The 19317-nt window shown below is 43.8% G+C and overlaps 2 protein-coding genes across 2 annotated transcripts; one reads left to right on the forward strand and one right to left on the reverse strand.

The window, feature by feature from the left end:
- The first annotated feature begins 838 nt into the window (after positions 1–838).
- Positions 839–15725, forward strand: tmem39a (transmembrane protein 39A). The gene is made up of 9 exons (XM_070969413.1): positions 839–1104; positions 6436–6649; positions 7964–8186; positions 8523–8606; positions 8733–8887; positions 10331–10688; positions 10843–11030; positions 11124–11244; positions 12535–15725. Exons 2-9 carry the CDS (start codon positions 6537–6539, stop codon positions 12772–12774), a joined length of 1482 nt encoding a protein of 493 aa, XP_070825514.1. The 5' UTR covers positions 839–1104; positions 6436–6536; the 3' UTR covers positions 12775–15725.
- Positions 15726–15809: 84 nt separating this feature from the next.
- LOC139331484 (serine protease 23-like) lies at positions 15810–18969 on the reverse strand. The gene is made up of 2 exons (XM_070962962.1): positions 18722–18969; positions 15810–17892 (listed from the first exon to the last, which is right to left on the reverse strand). Exons 1-2 carry the CDS (start codon positions 18745–18747, stop codon positions 16704–16706), a joined length of 1215 nt encoding a protein of 404 aa, XP_070819063.1. The 5' UTR covers positions 18748–18969; the 3' UTR covers positions 15810–16703.
- Between the last annotated feature and the right edge of the window lie 348 nt (positions 18970–19317).

Below are 19317 nucleotides of genomic sequence, written 5' to 3' on the forward strand. Positions count from 1 at the left end.
ATACAAATACATTTGCCTTGCTTTTTCTCTGTCTTTTGTTATAATAAATTGAATTTCTTAGGGTTTTGGACTGTTGATCAACCAACATTTTTCACTATTATTCACTTTTGTGTTTGTGTTTATGCTTATAAATGAAACAGTTGCCAGATTATTAGGTACAACTTGAAAAAACTAATGCAGCCTCAGTCAACAGCCCTGCAATACAGTAAATCTCACCTTCACAAAGGTTGAAATGTGCAGTTTGAAACTCTCTCAGCGAGTTGTTGATGAAACTTAATGCTAATTTTGGAGGCTGTTGAATTGTATTGCATTATACTGACAAGTGTATCTAATATATTGTCCATCCATTTATATCGGTGAGGTGAGACTTAATATTAGGAACTCCTCTCTGCATGACACATCATAATTCAACAGCACTACAGAATCAGACATCTGATTACATCTTTTAAAAAATACTTCTATCAATGTGGGCAGACTGCTTGACTTCCAACATATCTGTTTATTTCTATTATAGCTCTTATTTTATTTCACTTTTATTATTGGGTTATTGTAATTTTCTGATTTTATTTTATTGCAGTCCTATTATCATTATTATTAGTAGTAGTAGTGGTAGTGGAGTACAGCCTCCAAAATGACCTCCTAATGCTAAGTGGATAAGTTAAAAGACATTATCTAAATCCACTAATAATTATTGATTGATCGTTAATAAAAGCCTGAAAGACAACAGCCAAACCGACTGCAGACCAGCCGTTTGCTCTGTCGAACTGCGGCTGCGCAGTGCAGCTTTGTTTAAGTCGCGCTCTGATGACGTTGCAGCGAGAGGAGGTACGGGTTTGCCACGTCGGTCTCTGTGCAACGCGACACTGTTGCTCCTGAAGCCCAGCTCCAACTTTTAAAACCGTTTTATGCTTTGAACCGGGGAGAAAGCGGCCCCGCAGCATCACCGGTGTCGTCGTGTCTCGTCGCCGCAGCACTGCAGTCGGCTACACTGAAGCTGGAAGGCGGAGAAATGCTCGGTGCTGTCCGGACTCGTCAGGCTGGAAGCCACACAACTAACTGATGCATCCTCGTTCAGCTCACCTCCCCATATGTTGTCGATGTTGTGTGAGTAACTGAGGCTTTACGGAGCTTTTTTGTACACCATCTAGCTTTTAATCCCGCACGCGAACAGCTAGCTACTAGCATACATTACTGTATTTTTAATGTCTGAGTGAGCTCCGAAGTTTCCGCCGTGGACCAAACGACAACGCTGCCTGATGTCATGATTCAGACAGGCAGGTTTAGTGCAAGTCTTAGCAAGTCTGCCCCAAAAAACAATACCTCCTATCAAAGTGTACCCCTCAGAAAAGTCAGCACAGCCCTGCAAACACACCAACTCCATCCCTCCCGCTTCTTTTAACCTTTCTTGAAAGGACTTGCGGTGTGGCGAAACCTTGAAACGTGTTGCACTTCCACAAAATGACAAAATAACGCCCTGCAGTCCCTCCACTGCAGCCGATTTCTCTCACACACAGTTCCTGTTTTTACTTTTGACTTTCAACCGTAACGCTGGTCCCTGGTGTGCATTTATGTGTGTGTTAATGTCTGTTTCCTGTTGAAGATTTAATGTTGTTTAACGTTGGAGCTGCACGCTGGCGGCAGAGCAGCTGCAGTGATATTCTCACTCATGTTTCATGAAGCCTTATCGGCATAAAGGAAATGCTGATATACAAAGAGGTTGGATGTTATCTGCCACAGGTTGGTGTTTCACTTTTGAAGCTTATTACTGGCTGATGAAGTGGGGCGGGACTACTTTTTTTTTTCTTAAACCAGTGATGATAAGATAAATTATTTTACAACAATATCTTATGGAGTCCAGTTACAGCTACACCAGCCAAGAGAGGACTTCACTGAATGGCATTATAGTTCAGGTGGCAGCTTACAATAGTTTCTTTTTGTCCAAAATCCTAAAATATCCACTTCACTGTCAGATGAAATCAGTAACAGGAGCAAACCCTCACATTGTAGAAGCTGGAGGCAGGACGTTGGTTCCAGTTGTGCTTGAAAATTATTAATCGATTACTTAGATCGGCGCAAATTATTCTGTCAGTTGATCGGTTCGGCTCTGTTTTGTAGACAAAAAGTTCAAAGTTTGGAGGGCTGCCGTGCATCAAAAATACATTTCTTTAGCAGGATGCAGCCACGGATGTGTTTGTTGTCTTTGGCCAAATCAATTAGTCCATCGACAGAAAATTTAAATTTGCAGTGTTTGTTAGTTGTAGTTTTTCACACGTGAGGATTTGCTGCTCTTTATCACATACGATAATAAACCAGATTTCCTTAAGCTTTGGATTCTCGGTCAGATAAAACAAGAGTTTGAATAAATGATCCAATGATCAATTTATTGATCATTGGATACTCGTTAGTTGCACTCCTGGGTCTCTGAGCTTCTAGTGCAAGTTTTTGTATTTTAAAACATCTTGCTGTGTAATAAAACAGCCTGCCAGGATTTCACTTTTGATTAACTTCCACTTTAAATTAATCCTTTTTGTAGTGCGTTAAAAACAATTGGGTTGCAGGTGATAAATTGTTTCATTATTAATCAGAAATATCAGTCAGAGTCCACGATGACATGTTGAGTTTGCGTGTTTTGTTGGACTAATTGTCCAAAACCAAATCATATTCGACTTACAATGACTAAATTTACACATTTTATACATTTTCTTGGATTTAAATGAGTAAATGGCAGTGTCCCCATTTCAGATCTGCCTGAACAGCTTTGTTGCCTTCTCTTCTACGTGCTCTCAACTCAATCCAAAAATGCCCCCCCCCAAAAAAACCCTAATCATGTGACTGAGCAGTGAAACAGGCTGTGTGTTGCCTCCACAGTGGCCTACAACATGGGTCTCCTCAGGCCAACTGTCCCTCTTTAAGATAAGACTTTATTGATCCCAGAAATTAGTCGGTACAGTCAGCAAGTATTACAAAGACACAAAAACACACTATTACCGAGGAATTACAGCTGCTGTAACAAGCTGCCACTCGCACAGCGCCATCTTGATCATTAACGTCCAAATCATTAACAAGGTTCTGAGCATTTAATTATTTACTGTCAACACTGAAACAGCCAAGTCTTATTCTTCCAAACAGTCGAACATCTGCAGGAACTACACACGACACTGATGTAAAACTGAAATTAGAAAAGCAGATTTGTTTGGACCACAAACCACATCTTGACAGTTAGTTTTTACGCAAGTGTCTGTCATGTAGAGCTGATTGGTTGTTGGTACAACAGCTGGTTTGACATGCTGAAACAGGAAAAGCTCAGGTGTACTCAATAACAATATAATTAATAACTGCATTCCATGTAGGTGCGTCAGTGTTGTCTTTGTTGCCTGACTGAAATACCTGACGAGCCATCGTGGATGGCGTTATTTCCTGCTATGACAAGCTGAAATATGCGAAGAAAGCCTGTTATCAGCATTTACAAATAGTACCTACACGTTTGAAGTTGTAATGTTGGAGTTGAGAAGAGTTTTGGGTGTTTTATTCAGATAGTGTTTCAGCTGACAGGGTGTCACTGTCAGCATCTGATTCTGTATAAAGTGTCTGCTGACAGCTCCAGCACTGACATGTGTGTTAGCTGCTGAATGAATGAGTGATGATAGACTCCTCGTTAGTCGTTTCTAGGGTTGGGCGGTAATCCGGTAATAAAGTATCCCGCCATATCTAAAAATAGCAATGGTATCAGTTTCATTACCGTCATTAAAAAAAATGCTGCGCTTATAGGTCTATAGGGGTCTAACATAATTGTAGCATCATCATAAGAAAAATGAAGTCCACTCCGTACTCGAGGAAAGGGTGACGGTGCAAAAGTACGTGTTCAGGATGAACCCGAGCAGTCGTACAGATGTTTTAACAGGTATGTCCAGGCGCTGATTTAGGCGCATCTGAGCAGAGTACCGTTATCTTGTACAAGCATACGGAGAAACTCCTCAGCCTTTTTTCTGCTTGCTATTGTTCTTAGCTCTCGTAAAAGGACGAAATGCAAATAAAACAGTAAAATAACACTTCAGGCTGCTCAGCAGAGTCCTCTGTGAGCGCTCTGCTCCTTCATGAGACGGAGCGGTGAAACTAACTGCGTGGTTACGCTGGTCAATAGCTCAGCGACCCGCCCACATTCACCATAGAAACACCAATGACGATCCAGCAGGAAGTAACCCAGAGATAGGTTATTGCATGAAGAGCGCTCCCTCCACTCTAGAAACCCCCTCCTCTTTATGTAAACAAGCAGGACCTTCGTGATTGATCTCAAACTAACGCAGAGTCATAGAGGAGACATTAGCAGCGTTTTTTCGGGCTGGAATATAACTTTTGACCACAAAACAGCAAAGGTCAGACAAACTTTATGATTTAGCGAAGTTTTTTTTGTTACTCTTTGGCTGTTAGCTCGCCGAGTTTTCGTCGCACAGTGAGGAGGAAGACATCTTCGTGATCATCAGACTCTCTGCTTTCATATGATACCCGGCTTTTGAGGTTTGCGTGAAGTGGTGAAATCAGCAGATGCCGTACCTTTGACGTGCGCTATTTTCGTGTTTTCATTACATGCGCACATAATTTCGTGGGGTATGAATTATGTTTCGTTTGGGTGGCAATGCTTGGCAGAGGATTTTAACTGAGTTTCTCCCCGTCATTCTGGTATGCTACAAGTTAGGACTGGTGCTTCTTAGCGTGAGCATTGACCATCTGAACTGTCACGCTGCCCTGCAAAGTCATTTTTAATTAGTCACGGTAATACCGTATACCCCGGGAAAATGTGGGGAAAGTTTGACACTAACAAAATTTTGATACCGCCCAACTCCAGTCGTTTCATGTAGTCACACACACAGTTCATCATTGCCTCTTTAAACATGTCCAGGTGATTGTTTCCCAGTGTGACCTTAAGCAGGCACTCACAAGTCTGATACCGTGGGTAGTTGATATTTGACAGCTCTGTTTGCTTTGTTAAGCAATAGTTTGAGAGCAGCCAGGAGTGTTACCACTGCGAAGACTTGGATGTTTCTCTGATCTGGTTGCATTAGTGGACCTGTTTGTATGAAGTGAAACAAGCTAATTACCTCAGGATCTGTACGCTCCGTTGACAGTTTATTAGATGTGCCTAAGTCAACCGAATGCAGTCTAATTCAACAGTCCGGCAATAAATCCTCCATCATGGAGGTTGTAACACTCGGTTTATATTGAGAGGAGGCGTTGATTCAACTGTACGATCACTTTAGAGGCTGTGGTTTGCGGTGGAGCTGTATTGCATTATATTGAAAAAGTTAGACACGCCTCAAATATTAGAAAGTCCTCTCAGTGTAATGCTCATCAATTCAGCAGCGTTACAAACTGCACCCTTAAAATGACCATGAGGTTGACGCCTCGCTAAAACAACTGACACTCCAAAACCCAAAGAAATTCAGTTTACTGTCAAAGAAGGCTGAGAAAACCAGGAAGTGTTTCTAATTATTATATGTAAGAATATAAACACAACCTCTGCTAACGCCATAAATGAATCTACTTAAAGAGTGGAGAGTCTCACCCAACCCATGCCATATATTTACTGTGTGAGTGCGTCTGTTGTTTTTAGGCTGTTGTATTAAATACATTGATCATGAAAAAAAAATGCATCAGGATGTAAATGGCTTACCACCGCTGCTAAATAGTTTCCTGGGGAAAACCCTGTCAGCTTTGAACCGTTGACATGGTTAAATGTCGTGATAACATGTCATGTCTTTTCATCCAAAGTGGGTTTGATGAGGATTCATGAAAGTGGTGCCAAACACAAGTCCTCTTTCTTCCCACCTCCGTGGATGAACATGAGCACGTTTGTATGTTTCAAACTGCAGCAGATCCTCAGATTTCACACCAAGCTACTTTGACCGAGTGAGGTTATTTCACAGGTGTTGCTGCGTTTTTCGAGGAAATCATGCAAATCATGCAACAGGGCTAAACATCGGGTGGCCTTGTCTTTCATTAACAACAGTGACAGATGTTTGACCTAAATCTCAGGAGTACCAGCAACCTCAGCATTACTAATTTTCCTGTTTCAGATAGCTAACAAGCCAGTTTGGCATAACATGGATTCCCAAGTGATGCAGACAGTAAATAAAGTAGAAAAATTAAATAACGTCAGAAAAGGGAAAAACAGAAGTGAGAACCAGCTGAGTGAAAGACGCCGTCCTCTGCTCATTAACATGGCTGCTGTTTACAGTGTGTGTCATGTGAAGTAACTGTCTCGAAACAGGACTTTATTTGACTGAGCTGAATGTTTGTAAATGTTGATTAAGCCTCAGGTTTGTTAGTTTTTAGTTGTCAGGCTTTTTGTACGAGTCTTGTGTTAGAATTTTATTTTTTTTTATATTTACATTCGCCTGACTTCTCTTGTTCTGACTCGTCTGTCGGTTTCCTCCGCAGTGGCCTGGCTGTACATGGTGGCTCACTGAGGAGAACGAGACGAGTCCCGGCGACTGTTGGTTGGTGGGCTGCGTCCGTGGTTGCCACGGTAACTGGCGACCATGCCAGGAGGTCGCAGGGGTCCCAGCAGACAGCAGCTAAGTCGCTCTGCTCTGCCGTCCCTGCAGACTCTGGTTGGAGGCAACCTCGGCAATGGCACAGGCTTCAGGAACAGGTGTGGGCGCGAATGAATTTCAGTGCTTTTACATTTTAAACCTCAGTTTCTGTGACCGCTTTGTAACCTGATGTCTGTTTTACACTGTAAATTTTGTGACAGAAAGGCTTTAATGTAACTGTATTCAGACATACTTCTGGAGCATTATCGGCCTCATTCATCATTTGTTTGCTTTTTTTTACACGTCAGTAGGAAATCTAATCCCTTAAATTAATCTTTCAACAATTAGTTGATTAATCAAAGAAAATAAAATTTAATCAGCAACATTTGGATAATTGATTCATTGTTTCAGCCATTTTCCCATTTTAAATGATTATGAACTGAATATCTTTGGGTTTTGTACCATTGGTCCCTCAAAACAAGAGATTTGAAGACGTCACCTTGAACTGTGAAGGACCTCTTTCGCAATTGTTTGACATTTAAATTACAAAATGACTAACAAAGCCAAGCCTGTGAGAGAGTTCAGGTGGCTGTCTTGAGTCTGCCGCCACACTCAAATGTCATTCGTCCCTCACTTCAAGTGTCCCCCACGGCCTGTTAATCATGAAAAGGCACTTAAACCGTCTCGGCTGCTCCTGCTCTTTGCTTAGTATTTCAGAAGCTCCATCTCCACCCCAGCATCCTCCTGTAGCTTCTACGTCCCCACGGGGAGATTTGAGTGTTGTCTGCCCCTGCAGAGCTGAGCTCTGGTCGGAGCTTAGACACCAAACACAGACTAAACATGTTCAACGTTCACACATTAATATATTCCAGCTGGCTGACTGTAATGAGAGAAAGAAAAAGAAAATTATCTTTATTTACGGCTCTAAATCTAACAACATCTTTTGTTAAACCAAACATTTTGCATTATTTCAGATCTTGAAGACGGATAAAATCTACTGTTCTGTGCATGAAAATGCTTTAACTGTATCCTCTTTAGAGCTGAATTAACATTTATTTAATTATTGGTGAACGTACGGATTATTTTCTTTGTGAGTTCATTCAAGTCAATCAAATGTCACAACATTGTAATATAAAAAAAATGGCATAACAAGTCCCTAAAGCCCAAAGTGTCTTGGCAAAGAAGACAAAAGACACCAATTTTTTATCATGTGAAACCAAGAAATCAGCAAATCAAATTCAAAATTAACTGAAAATAGTAGCGGATTAATTTTCTGTTGATTGGCTGCTTAAATTACTCATTATTTGCTCTGGGTCTCTTAAAACTGCTTGAGGAGTAGAAAACTTTCCTGTGTCAATGCTTCTGTAATTTTTGCTCCACGCTGCATCACAGATGTCTCTCTCTGAGAGTTTGCGTTAATTGTCTTCTCCCAGGAGCAGTAACTCGGTGGGTCTGTCTGCGCCGCCCCTCTCGGCCCTCATTACTCCTGAGCCGGTCCGTCACTCCAGGATCCCCGAGCTGCCGTTGGACAGCAGCCTGCTCTTTGAGTTCCTGCTCTTTCTTTACTTGCTGGTGGCCTTGTTTGTCCAGTACATAAACATCTACAGGACGGTGTGGTGGTACCCGTACAGCCACCCTGCTGCCTCTACCTCGCTCGTAAGAACACACACTCTTCACACACATGCTGCTTCTGCTTTCTCAAGTTAAACAGTGATAGACCCAAAATTAAAGCCTACACTCACCCTAAACTTTAACACTTGACATCCCAAAACAAAGAGCTCGTTTTGTTTTTAAGCTTACCCTGAATTAGGTTTTGCAAAGGTGACAGCTTCTGCAGGTCGCTGTGAACACCAACCCTGATCTGTCCATTTAGAGCTCATGACAGATTTTTATGTGGCAGGTTCAGGTCTAACTTGAATATGTAAGATTTCAAAATGTTTTTTGTGGAAAACTGATGACGAATGAGTGAAAGAATGTGTTATCCTCCCACAGAACTTTCATCTAATGGACTACCACCTGGCTATCTTCATCACAGTCATGTTGGCCAGGAGGCTTGTTTGGACAATAGTTTCAGAGGTGAGTGCACAGATCTGTTTAGACAAGCAGCCAACACGCTTGAATGCACATAGTCCCTGTGGGAGTCAAACCTTACTGAGGGCAGTGCTGCCGCTCTGTGCTCATTCTGTCGTCTGTCTCGTCCAGGTGTCTCAGAGCAGCGGTGGATCACTGCTCCGCTATGTGGTTCTGATCGCAGCTCGGCTCAGCCTGCTGACCATGTGTGGATGGGTGCTCTGCTGGACGCTGGTCAACCTCTGCAAGAACCACTCTGTGCTCAACCTGCTCTTCCTGGGATACCCGTGAGTCTTTGACCCCCCCCACCCCCCACCCCCCCTCCACCCACTAAAGGCCACAATAAGCTCGTAGAAGCTGTCATCTGACCGTATTTCAAAGCGAATGTATTTACACCTGTTCTGTTCTGAAAGGCTGCAGTTAAATGAGGGACAAAAGGTCTGAGGAGTGAGATGCAGTGTTTCGTACAAATGGGGATAACAGCGCACACTTTCTCTCCTCATTCATGGTCATTCACACACAAACTGAAGTCGATGTGTGAAGCTCAAACTCTGCTCACTGTGTGAAGGTCAAACGTTACAGAAAGAGTCTGATGCAGCCCCTGATTCTGACGATGTAAAGACGTGGGCTGTAGTTGCTCGTTTGAAAGCGCTTTGTTTGAAATATAGTGACTCACCTGCACGCACAAACACACACCCACACACATATGGACCAGAGCCAGAAGCTCCGTATCCATCCAAATGTATCGGAAATTGTAATCAGCAAAAGAAATTGTGAACAGTAGGTGGCACCAGTTCTCCGGTGTGGTGTGATCCTGCCATGGCAGAAGAAGTAAGTAGCCGATGTGGGAAAAATGCTGGACGTATTGCATTTGTCCTTGTTTCATGTACAACTCTGATGAACTTAAGAGTTTTTTCGTCACTTCACACTGATCTGAATTTTTAGTGGAGCAGCGGCTTCAGTGGATGTTTAAGTCACGCGCTTCATATATGCCACGATTTATTCACTGTTTCCATTTGCTGTAGTTTGTTTTTATGGATACACCAACTTTTTCCCCTCAGCCAAACATCAGATCTTTTATGTAATATTTCAAGATTTTTTAAATGTAAAAATTTTAAATGGGTTAATGGAAATGCATCTAAAACAGTGGCCGGTTGAAATCTAACTTGCCACCCGTGTGTGAAATCTTTTTGATGCACGAGAACCACAATACTCTGATCCCACATCTGTCATATTGACACCTGACCCAGGTTCAGTTATGTGCCACCAGTTTTTCTAGTTACTGTGGAGTTGGAAGAAATAACTAAAAACTTAATTTCACACAAATTTCTTTGTCTTTTCATTCTGTGTATGTGCCAAAAAGGTGAAGGAGTGAATCGTATATAAAACATTTTCATACACAAACATGAAATTGCTGCTGGTGGAAGAAAAATCTAAACTTATCAACATGAACCCCCCCCCCCCCCCCCAATCGATCCTGATTGTCAGAACAAATGGTTCACATAGCTGTTCAGCTACAATGCAGTAATACTCTGACAGTGGCCGTGATGCTTTTGTTTTCTGTGTGTGCTAATGGAAATGGAAGTTGTGGACCCACCCTCTCTTAATATGTCTCACCCTTTTAAATATGCATGATATACATCTCCTTCTCATCTTGCCATCATTGGAAACTAAAACCTGCTGCTCTGTTCTTTTGTCTTTGTTCACTCACCGCCCTCCTTCCATGCCAGATTTGGTGTGTACGTCCCGCTTTGCTGTTTCCATCAGGAAGGAGGGAAAAGCCAAACGGCTCCGGCCGACTGCGATTACCCGGCCGACCACCAGCAGGCTGAACTCACGGAGACCCCGTTCTTTCGCCCACGTGACTTCCTCTTCCTGTTACGGGAGAACCTCAGAGAGCAGTTCTCCAGCCCCCCACACATGCCGATTCACACCTGCCCACCACACACACACTCGCACACACCGGAGTTGATTCGAGCAGAGGTGGAGGAGCTGAAGAGCGACTTCAACCGGCGAATCAAGGAAGTGCTGTTCAACTCCCTGTTCAGTGCTTACTACGTAGCCTTCCTGCCTCTCTGCTTCGTCAAGGTTGGTGTCAGTTTTCCCCTCTGAGATTTTATTGTTGATGTTCAGGCTCCTGTTTTTTCCCCCAGAGCTCATGCTCCACCATCCCTTCAGTACCTCTCCAGTTGCATACATTCTTGAGTTTATCTTTCTCTAACAGTGTTCTTTATATCCACAGAGCACCCAGTACTATGACATGCGCTGGTCATGTGAGCATCTGATCATGGTGTGGATCAATGCGTTCGTGATGCTGATGAGTCAGCTGCTGCCCCCCAGCTACTGCGACCTGCTGCATCGCTCGGCGGCTCACTTGGGCCGCTGGCAGAAGCTGGAGCACGGCTCGTACAGCAACACGCCTCAGCATGTGTGAGTGGCCCTTTGTGTGCGCACATTTTTACACACATGGAGGTTTAAAAAATGTCTGTCCTTGTCTAACCGTGGTGCCGACCTGTTCTGCAGGTGGTCGGAAAGTACCATTTGGCCTCAGGGGGTGTTGGTACGACACAGTCGATGTCTGTATAAGGCAGTCGGACCCTATAACGTCGCTCTGCCCTCTGATGTGTCCCATGCAAGGTTTTATGTGAGTATCTGTCAGTTGATGTAACCTGCACATTAGTCACTTAGATGCTGGAGGGCTGGACAAAATAGTAAGAACACCATTACAATATAATACAATGCAGTACCACCAACTACACAGCCATGGAGTTGGTCCCCTTCAGGGTATTAAATTGGGAAAAATATCATAAAATAAGCTGCCTTACATGGTGAAATAGTTGTATCAATCAGCCACATATCTGATGCGTTAGGCTGGATTCATACCTCTGCGCTAAGGGGTCAATATCACAGAGAACGAAACAACAGAAATAATTAAAGCAAATGTAATTTCCGCCAGTCGTCTAAAATTCAGTAATGAAACAAACTGAACACCCTCGTTAACCCCTCAGTGTAAATTAAGCTTTAGGCAGTTATTAATGACATCATCTAGTGGCTTGATAACGCAGTGAGGAACATCAGGATCTGTCTGATTCTGCTCACCGGGTGACATATTGATCACGTTCACTTCACGGTAATCAATCGAAGCACCTCACTGTGTTGGGGGTGGTGGAAGAAGCTTAGAGTTTTTACAGGCTGTGGAAAGGAAAAGCAAACAGCTCAGTCCGTGATATTCTAGTGGGGGTTGTGTGAGGACAAACTCAGAGCACCAGCAGAGAACAAGCAGCACTGCAGGTCAAACATCAGCCTGAAGATAGTCTGATAGTCACCAAGTGAACACATGCTTTACCCAATATGGTCTGCATCAAATTGGTGTGAGTTAAATTCGTTATTAGTAGCAAAATGAATCTTATGAAATGGTTAAAAATGCCCAGACATCAAAGTGATGGTGTCCAGCACTCAATGAAATTCAGTTTACAAGGCTACAAAACAGAGAACACGCAAGTTTCTTCATAATTGGGGAAACTGACCCCAGAGAATGATCGATGTTTTGTTTAAGATATTACTTAAACAATGATTTTCTCTACATTTTGGCCTTTGGAAACTGTTTATCCATACATACATGTAAAATGGTGCATTTGGGGAAACTATGACATCATCACCGAGATGCGCGCATACCTACTGGCCCGACATGCTTGTTTGAGCGTTTGGCATCGTTTTTGCGTTCCTGTTTTTATTTTTAAAAAGAGCTCATTCCACCCTGTTCACACAGACTGAAACAGTGACTGACTATCAGCTTGTATTACACCCTTCAGGTCTTCATTTTATTGTGTCCACCCCCTGCGTATCAAATATTTGCCTACTCAGATATAAACCTTCAATATGCTCTGTAATATTATCTCTTCTGATCTTGTCTTCCTGTGTGTTGGTCTTGCAGTTCCTGTTCCACAAGCCATTGCGGATCCTGAACCTCCTAATCTGGATCGAGTCCAGCGTGGTTTTGTACCAGTTATACTCTCTGCTGCGCTCCGAGCGCTGGAACCACACTTTGTCTCTGGGCCTTATTCTCTGCTGCAACTACTATGTCCTCTTTAAACTGCTCCGAGACCGCATTGTGCTGGGCAAAGCCTACTCCTACCCTCTGTCCTCCAACAGCTTGGGGCTCAAGTCGCAGTAAAGGCTCTTCACAGCGAGACCCCACCTACGAACTCTGGACGCGGAGGGGAGACAGGTGGAGACCAGAGGGTTGATTTAGCGCTCACGCTTGGAGGTCAAGGGACAGACTGTGAACTCATAATTGTGTTTTGATACGGTTCTATTTTTAATGCAATGTTTATATATACCTATTTAAAAGAATATTTTTATTTTGTATACTATTTCGAGTTACGCCGGGCATTACCACGCTGACGACATTAGCATGTTGTGTTATGTTGTTGCTAGGCGACAGGGAAGTCAGGGAATGCCAGGAGGTGACTTTCACCAAAGATATTGCAGGTGCAGGTGGCCAATCACAGAGCGGAAGTGGCTTCTGACAGTCAGTTCAACGAGACGGGCAATTCGGAGCAGTGGAAGGAGCAGTGCCTGAGATCCTGAATCCTGATTGGGCTGTTCTGTTGCAACCCTGAGGCTCTAGAACCTGTGAAACGTAACGTTAGCACTACGCAAACACGCAGTGCTCTCAGCGTGTTTTCACGGCTGATTTTAAAGCAAAAGTTCAACGTTTTGGGAAAAGATTTGGTTTCTAATGAAGAATTAAGTGAGAAGATGGACATGCGTCCAATAAGAGGCCATAGCCTGCAGACAGTTAGCTTAACATTAGCAGAAAGACTCAAAATGGATAGCTTCATTTTGTCCAGTGCTAACAACATCTGCCTACCTCTGAAACTCACAAATGATGAACATAGTATGTCTTCTTTGATTAAGTTGATCAAAAACCTAATTTAAAATGACAGTTTGCCATTTTACTGCCGGTTATGTGCAAACTATATCTTGTTTCTTGGCCGTTGTCAGACAATCACGGAGACTCCACTAAGTTACTGTGCTACTGGATATGGTCTGGCATACTTACCCCCCCTCATAAAACAGCTGTTGTTATTATCACACATTGATTTGGAGATAAACATGCTAATGACTGAGCTATGGGGGTGATGATAGGCAGATTTTTTTTAACCTTTGGACAGAGTCATGCTATTTGCTTTCCTTTGTACTGAATAAGCTAACCGGCTGCCTGCGTTAGCTTCATATTTAATAGGCAGATATGAGAGTCTAACTCACCATGAAAAATGGAAATGTCTGTTTCCCAAGATGTGGAGCTGTTTCTTTAAGCAGAGCCTCAGTGTTGATTTGGACCACCAAGTGAAATTAAACTTTCTACAAACTGATTTGAGATCAGCCTGTAGAAAAAAAAAAACACCATAGGTACTCTCATCCATTGCCTCTGCAGAGATTGCTGTATTCCTCCTCAGTCACTTTGTTACTGTGTGTTTACAATCAGTATGTGCTTGTTTCTCATCATTGGCTATCTCGAGGGCAGTTACAGCAGCAGTCTTTACAGATGGACACCCAGGTGTCAACAAGTGAGATGGGATTGAGATGCTGGTGGCATCCTTAAACTCAATCTTGTCCTACAGCCCCGCCTGCCGTGGCGAGGGTTACTTGAAGGTCTGCTGCTGTAACCAGGTGATTAATTTTTTTTAAAAATCATACCGATGTCAAATCACACTCTGACATGCTGAAATCTTCTGTGATTCATTTGTGCTCTTAAAGGTCACCCAGCCGCTCTTTATTTTATTCAATTTTGGTGCCTGAATGCTTGAACCGTAATGGGATTGAGGACCATATCCCATCAAGTCGATCTCTTTGTGCATTGGATGTAGATAACAAAACGAATGTGGCTGATAATTAAGATTTCTATTGGTACGTCCCAGGACCTAACCCTTCTCCCACTGCAAGCACGTCATCGTTTGACAGCAGAGGATGTTTAATAGTGACATTTTCACGGGTGGTGAAGACAGCTGGAGAGGAAAGACACTGTATGTCACCTCATTACTGGTTCACGTATTCCCAGTTACCAAAATGGTGTTACGAACAGGCTGCCTTGCATGTCGTTGCCTTTCTGTTTAGTCACACTTGTTAAACATCCTCTTCCTCTTGAAGGTTCCTCTCATTGAGCCTCCTCACCTCCCTCACCGGCGCAAATCTGCAGTCAGTGCATAATTTGGGGCAGGATTCAGGATGCGTGCCAACCCGAGACCCCCTTCATCAGGGGTAGAAAACCTGAGAATCAGTAGCTCCTGTGCTGTCGTGGCTGCCTCAGGCTGGTTTCAGGTGGAGCGTAAACAAGGTGCAGGAAGTACTTTTGGGATGAACCAGTGCATTCTGGATCATCGGTGCTGTTTTGTGAGAGCTAGCTTTGATTACATGCAAATGCCATACATGTGCCCATTATTCTGCCTTGGTGCTAAAGTTTTGTTTGCGGTCATTTTCCACTTGAATGTAGCAAATATTTCAACTGAATGTTGCTGTTGAGTAGAATCTGCCTGTTTTTTTCGTAGTTGGTAGCATCACTGAGCTACCAATTGAGCCTCACCACTGAAGTTTCAGTTTTTAATGGATGTACCATTATGTTCCCTTTAACACAGAAAGGAGACATTTCAACGTTTGCTTTAAATTCCTGCTTCTGTGTCAGTTCTTACTTGAATGATAAGTCTTTGCTCAAATAACACACACTGTCGGCATTCTTGAAAACCCCTAAGAACACAGCTGAAAAAGAGAAATAAGGAACAAGATTTGGAAAGATTTCAGATTTCGACCACATTGCCCCAAAGTGTACTTGATCTTCCTCTAGTCTACAAGAAATTTGAAGATAGGTTTTTAAGTGAAATTGATGCTGATGATGTCGATCTGGGTCCCTGAGGTTATAAAACTTGTTAAAATGAGTCATTTGTTTTCCATGTGCCATATGCCAGGATGCAGTTGCAGACTGCTGGTTGAACCTGTTGATGAACGTGTCAGTGCTGGAGAAGTCATAGGAGCTGGTCCTCATATTTCGTCTTTTTTACAGTGTTCAGTTACCCCCGCAGCATTTCTCAAAATGCTTTTTGACATCTGAAATAAAACATGGTGTTTAAACAGAGATTGTGTTCTGTATATGTTGAATGAGCAGGCTGAGAAGAAATATGGGACACTGTTGCTTATTTCAAAGCATATATTTCACAAATGTTAAACGATGAGAAGGTAAAAAGTGCTTATGTAGGCCTATGCAAAGTCTGCATAATGTTCACTGCAAGCACCTGCAATTTTTTATCTTGGCCACCAGAGGGAGCTAAGCATCAAAGTACAACATTCAACAGCATGTGCTTCATATGACAAGTAATCCGAGTCCTCTGCAACCTTTTAATATGCCGTGTAACAAGTTGAGTGTTCTTCCAAAATACTGTTCATTTACACTATGCTTGTAGATAACTAGTGTGTCCACTGAGAGGAGATACATGATAGTTTGGAGAGAAACTGTTGGCACCTTTGGTAGCTGACTTGTACATTCATCCACAAAAATCATCAGTTTCAGTAGAAAAACTTTTGACAGTGCAATCTTTAGTATTAGCACAGTAAAAAGGCTATGATTCATAGTGAAACAGTTTGCCCAGTCCTGCTCCGTGTAATCTGAGAGCCTGTTGTTCCAAAACTTCTATTTGCATCGGTCCATGTTCCAGATCAGATGATCCTCTAGATAACTTTATTATCCAGATAAATGTTCCAAGAAGCAGATAAACCTGCTTCTGTTCAGCAAAACCACATGATACGTTTCCCCAGTTAACCCCAATGTCACTTTTTCGTAGTTTAGAAAATGTGAGCGCAGATGCGGAATGAAGCGTAAATGAAGCAAACATGTCCTGTTAACAGAATGTAGTGTTTCTGGATACTGATACTGGTGTGGGGACAAAAAAAACCAACACGTTGATATTTATATTGTTACGTCAGTGCTACAAGTAGTGGGGTGAAAAGCGTAGATTCTTGTGGCCCCACTATTGCGGTATGATGTATGAGGATGTAGTGGGCGTATGCTTTCTTGGGCTACACCCATGTCACCCTCAGTCCACCCTTTCCTCACCCCTCTCGGCAGTCCACAAAGTTTCCTTTTATCCAGTAGCAGATCTGAGCATATTTTAGAGGTGTGATTCTCACCGCTACATTAAATTCCTGAGACGCCCCTTGACGCTCCACCCACTGATGCCCGGAAAACACACCAATCACCTTCCTCTCCCAGCGCCGGCGCCGCCCATCCCACATCCTGGCGTAGACTCCTGACCCACTGGCACCGGGCTGTGCATCACAGTGTTGGTACAGCAGGTCCGGCGTCTCCTCGCCGGCCCGACAGAAACGATACACCAGCTGCCCTGGACGGTCATTATCAAATCCCGAGAAGTGGACTCGTCGACCAGGCAGCCTCTGAGCTGGGGGGCTGACTCCTAACTTCATGTGGCGGCGTTTGTGTGGTTTCTTGAGTTCAAGCAAAGCGTAGTCATAGTCCATCCCAATGTCATTAGCATTCCCTTTAATCCATCCTTTGGGAACATGGGTGCGCTTGGCTCTGATCCACTGGAACTTCATTTTGTCGTTTGTTGGTGGGGCGTAAGGCGCAGGGCCACCTTCAACATGGTTGGTGAAGTTGGAGGGAGGGTAAAAAGATGATGGCTGGGTGTCTCGTTGCTTGGGTTTTAGAAACCCAACGCGGAGCTTTTGGGCTCCTTTCACATAGTTTTTACCATCATGAACACAATGAGCAGCTGTGAGCACATGACGGTCCCCCACCAACGTACCAGAGCACCCAGTAGACAGTTTGACAGACACTGAGAATGGATACTTAAGCAGGAAGTTCTGCCCGGCAATGCTGAAACGCCCATCGTGGCCGAAGATCTGTCGCTTTCTCCTGACACGTGACCGCTCTGCCTTCCCAGACGACCCCAAGGAGTAGGCCGGACTGGTGTTTGAACTGGGGTTGTAACCATAGATCCCAATGGCGGTCTCAGTCAGTTGACCATTGGAGTGGAGGGTCTCATAGGCCAGAAGACGCCGAAGGTCCCAGTAGCTTGGGCGAGGGGCTCTCTTGTGGCATTCTGGGTCACAGGGGGAGCCAACATCCAAGCGGGCTTGAGACAGGAAGTGAGGGGGTGGTCGGACCTCCGTCTGCTGTGGGAGGACCACAGGGACACGCTGGAGAACCCACTGGGGGCGGGCGGAGGAGGAAGAGGAGAAAACAGGGGGAAGGAAGAGGAGAAATAGGAGGGAGGTAAACCTGTGGATGTACAGGAGGACAGATCAGGTTAACATCTGTGCTCGATTCATTCACTCATTCAGACCAAACATTTCTGCAGAGCTCAAGTGGTTCTGTTAAACGTGACCGGATGTCTGAGCCACTCCACTGTCTGCATGACACGAAACATTCCTAAAAGCAGCATCATGGATTTACCATAACAAGCATGGGAGTTGGGGGAGAGCATTTCAACTTGAAGAATTTTTATCTGCGCTGGAATTTGGCAGCAGTGAACTACGACTGTTTTTAATGCTGCAAATTTGACAGACAGGGCAAAGATCAGGCCCTGCTAGGCTCTGATGGAAAATTCCTAAAGTGGGCCGAGGGACTGGCCTCAAGCCTGCAAGAGTGGCTGAATAACATTTTGTTGCACTGAATATCAACTTTTTTCTTTTCTTTTCTTTTTTTAAATGGGTTAAGAGTGATCCAAGCCACAGTTTGGTATGTTTAACACACTCTCTGTTCCTCATATGGGACTACAATACATCAACTGTCACTTGGAGTTGGAGGAAAGTGATGCAGATATATAATAAAATTCTGATGTTAATAAAAATCTTAAGAATGACGTATCTGCATCTTGCAACTAATGACATACAGTAAGAAAAGGCCATTTGGCTCCAATCATTTTGATTCTATTGATTATCTATCGGGTTTTTTTTTCACGATATTATGATAACAGTGCAGTTAACATGAATTTCTTAATTTTGATAACTTCGTCCTGTACACGTTTCCCCTGTCTGACTGACTCTGCTACCTTCTGTAAATGCCTGAATGTAACCGCACAGACACACCTGAAGCAGTGGTGACTTACCGCGGCGGCGCAGCCCGGGAGCGCATGGTTTGGCTTCTGCAGGTGAGCCGGTGGTTGAACACTGAGGGGAAACCCCCCCTCAAACCAGGACAGGCAGAGCCCGCGATGGGACTTAAACCTGTGCACACTCCTGCTGCAAAAAGACACTTGACGGCTCTTTTCTCAGGACCAGGCGGCTTTAATGAATCCGCGACCGTCTGGAATCGTCCGCAAACTGATCGAGAGCTGGATCATCGTGCGCTGCTGGAGGAGGTGCTCTCCCGTCTGTCTCAGCTCGCAGGGTCACATCTGCCGACGCGCATATACAAAGTGAGTATATCCGACCCCTGCACGGTCATGTGACTCATCACATCACTGCTGCTGGTTACCGATTTACTGCTGTTCATCGTCTTCATTTCAGGCGACTCCTCGCACTTCGGTTCAGCACGAAGGGTAATGATCGAATCAGATGCGCCCCTGAGTGTATTTTACTTTGAATGCGTTTGATGAAAAAAAAAGTATTTGCACTTTGTGACAGTTTTCAGCCCACTTTCGACACTCAGATTTAAGTTGGGCTGCATCTAATGATTATAGTTAATAGTTAAAATAGTTTGTAG

Source organism: Chaetodon trifascialis, chromosome 1 (assembly GCF_039877785.1).
Source record: "Chaetodon trifascialis isolate fChaTrf1 chromosome 1, fChaTrf1.hap1, whole genome shotgun sequence".
In the NCBI taxonomy this organism is placed as follows: Eukaryota; Metazoa; Chordata; class Actinopteri; order Chaetodontiformes; family Chaetodontidae; genus Chaetodon; species Chaetodon trifascialis.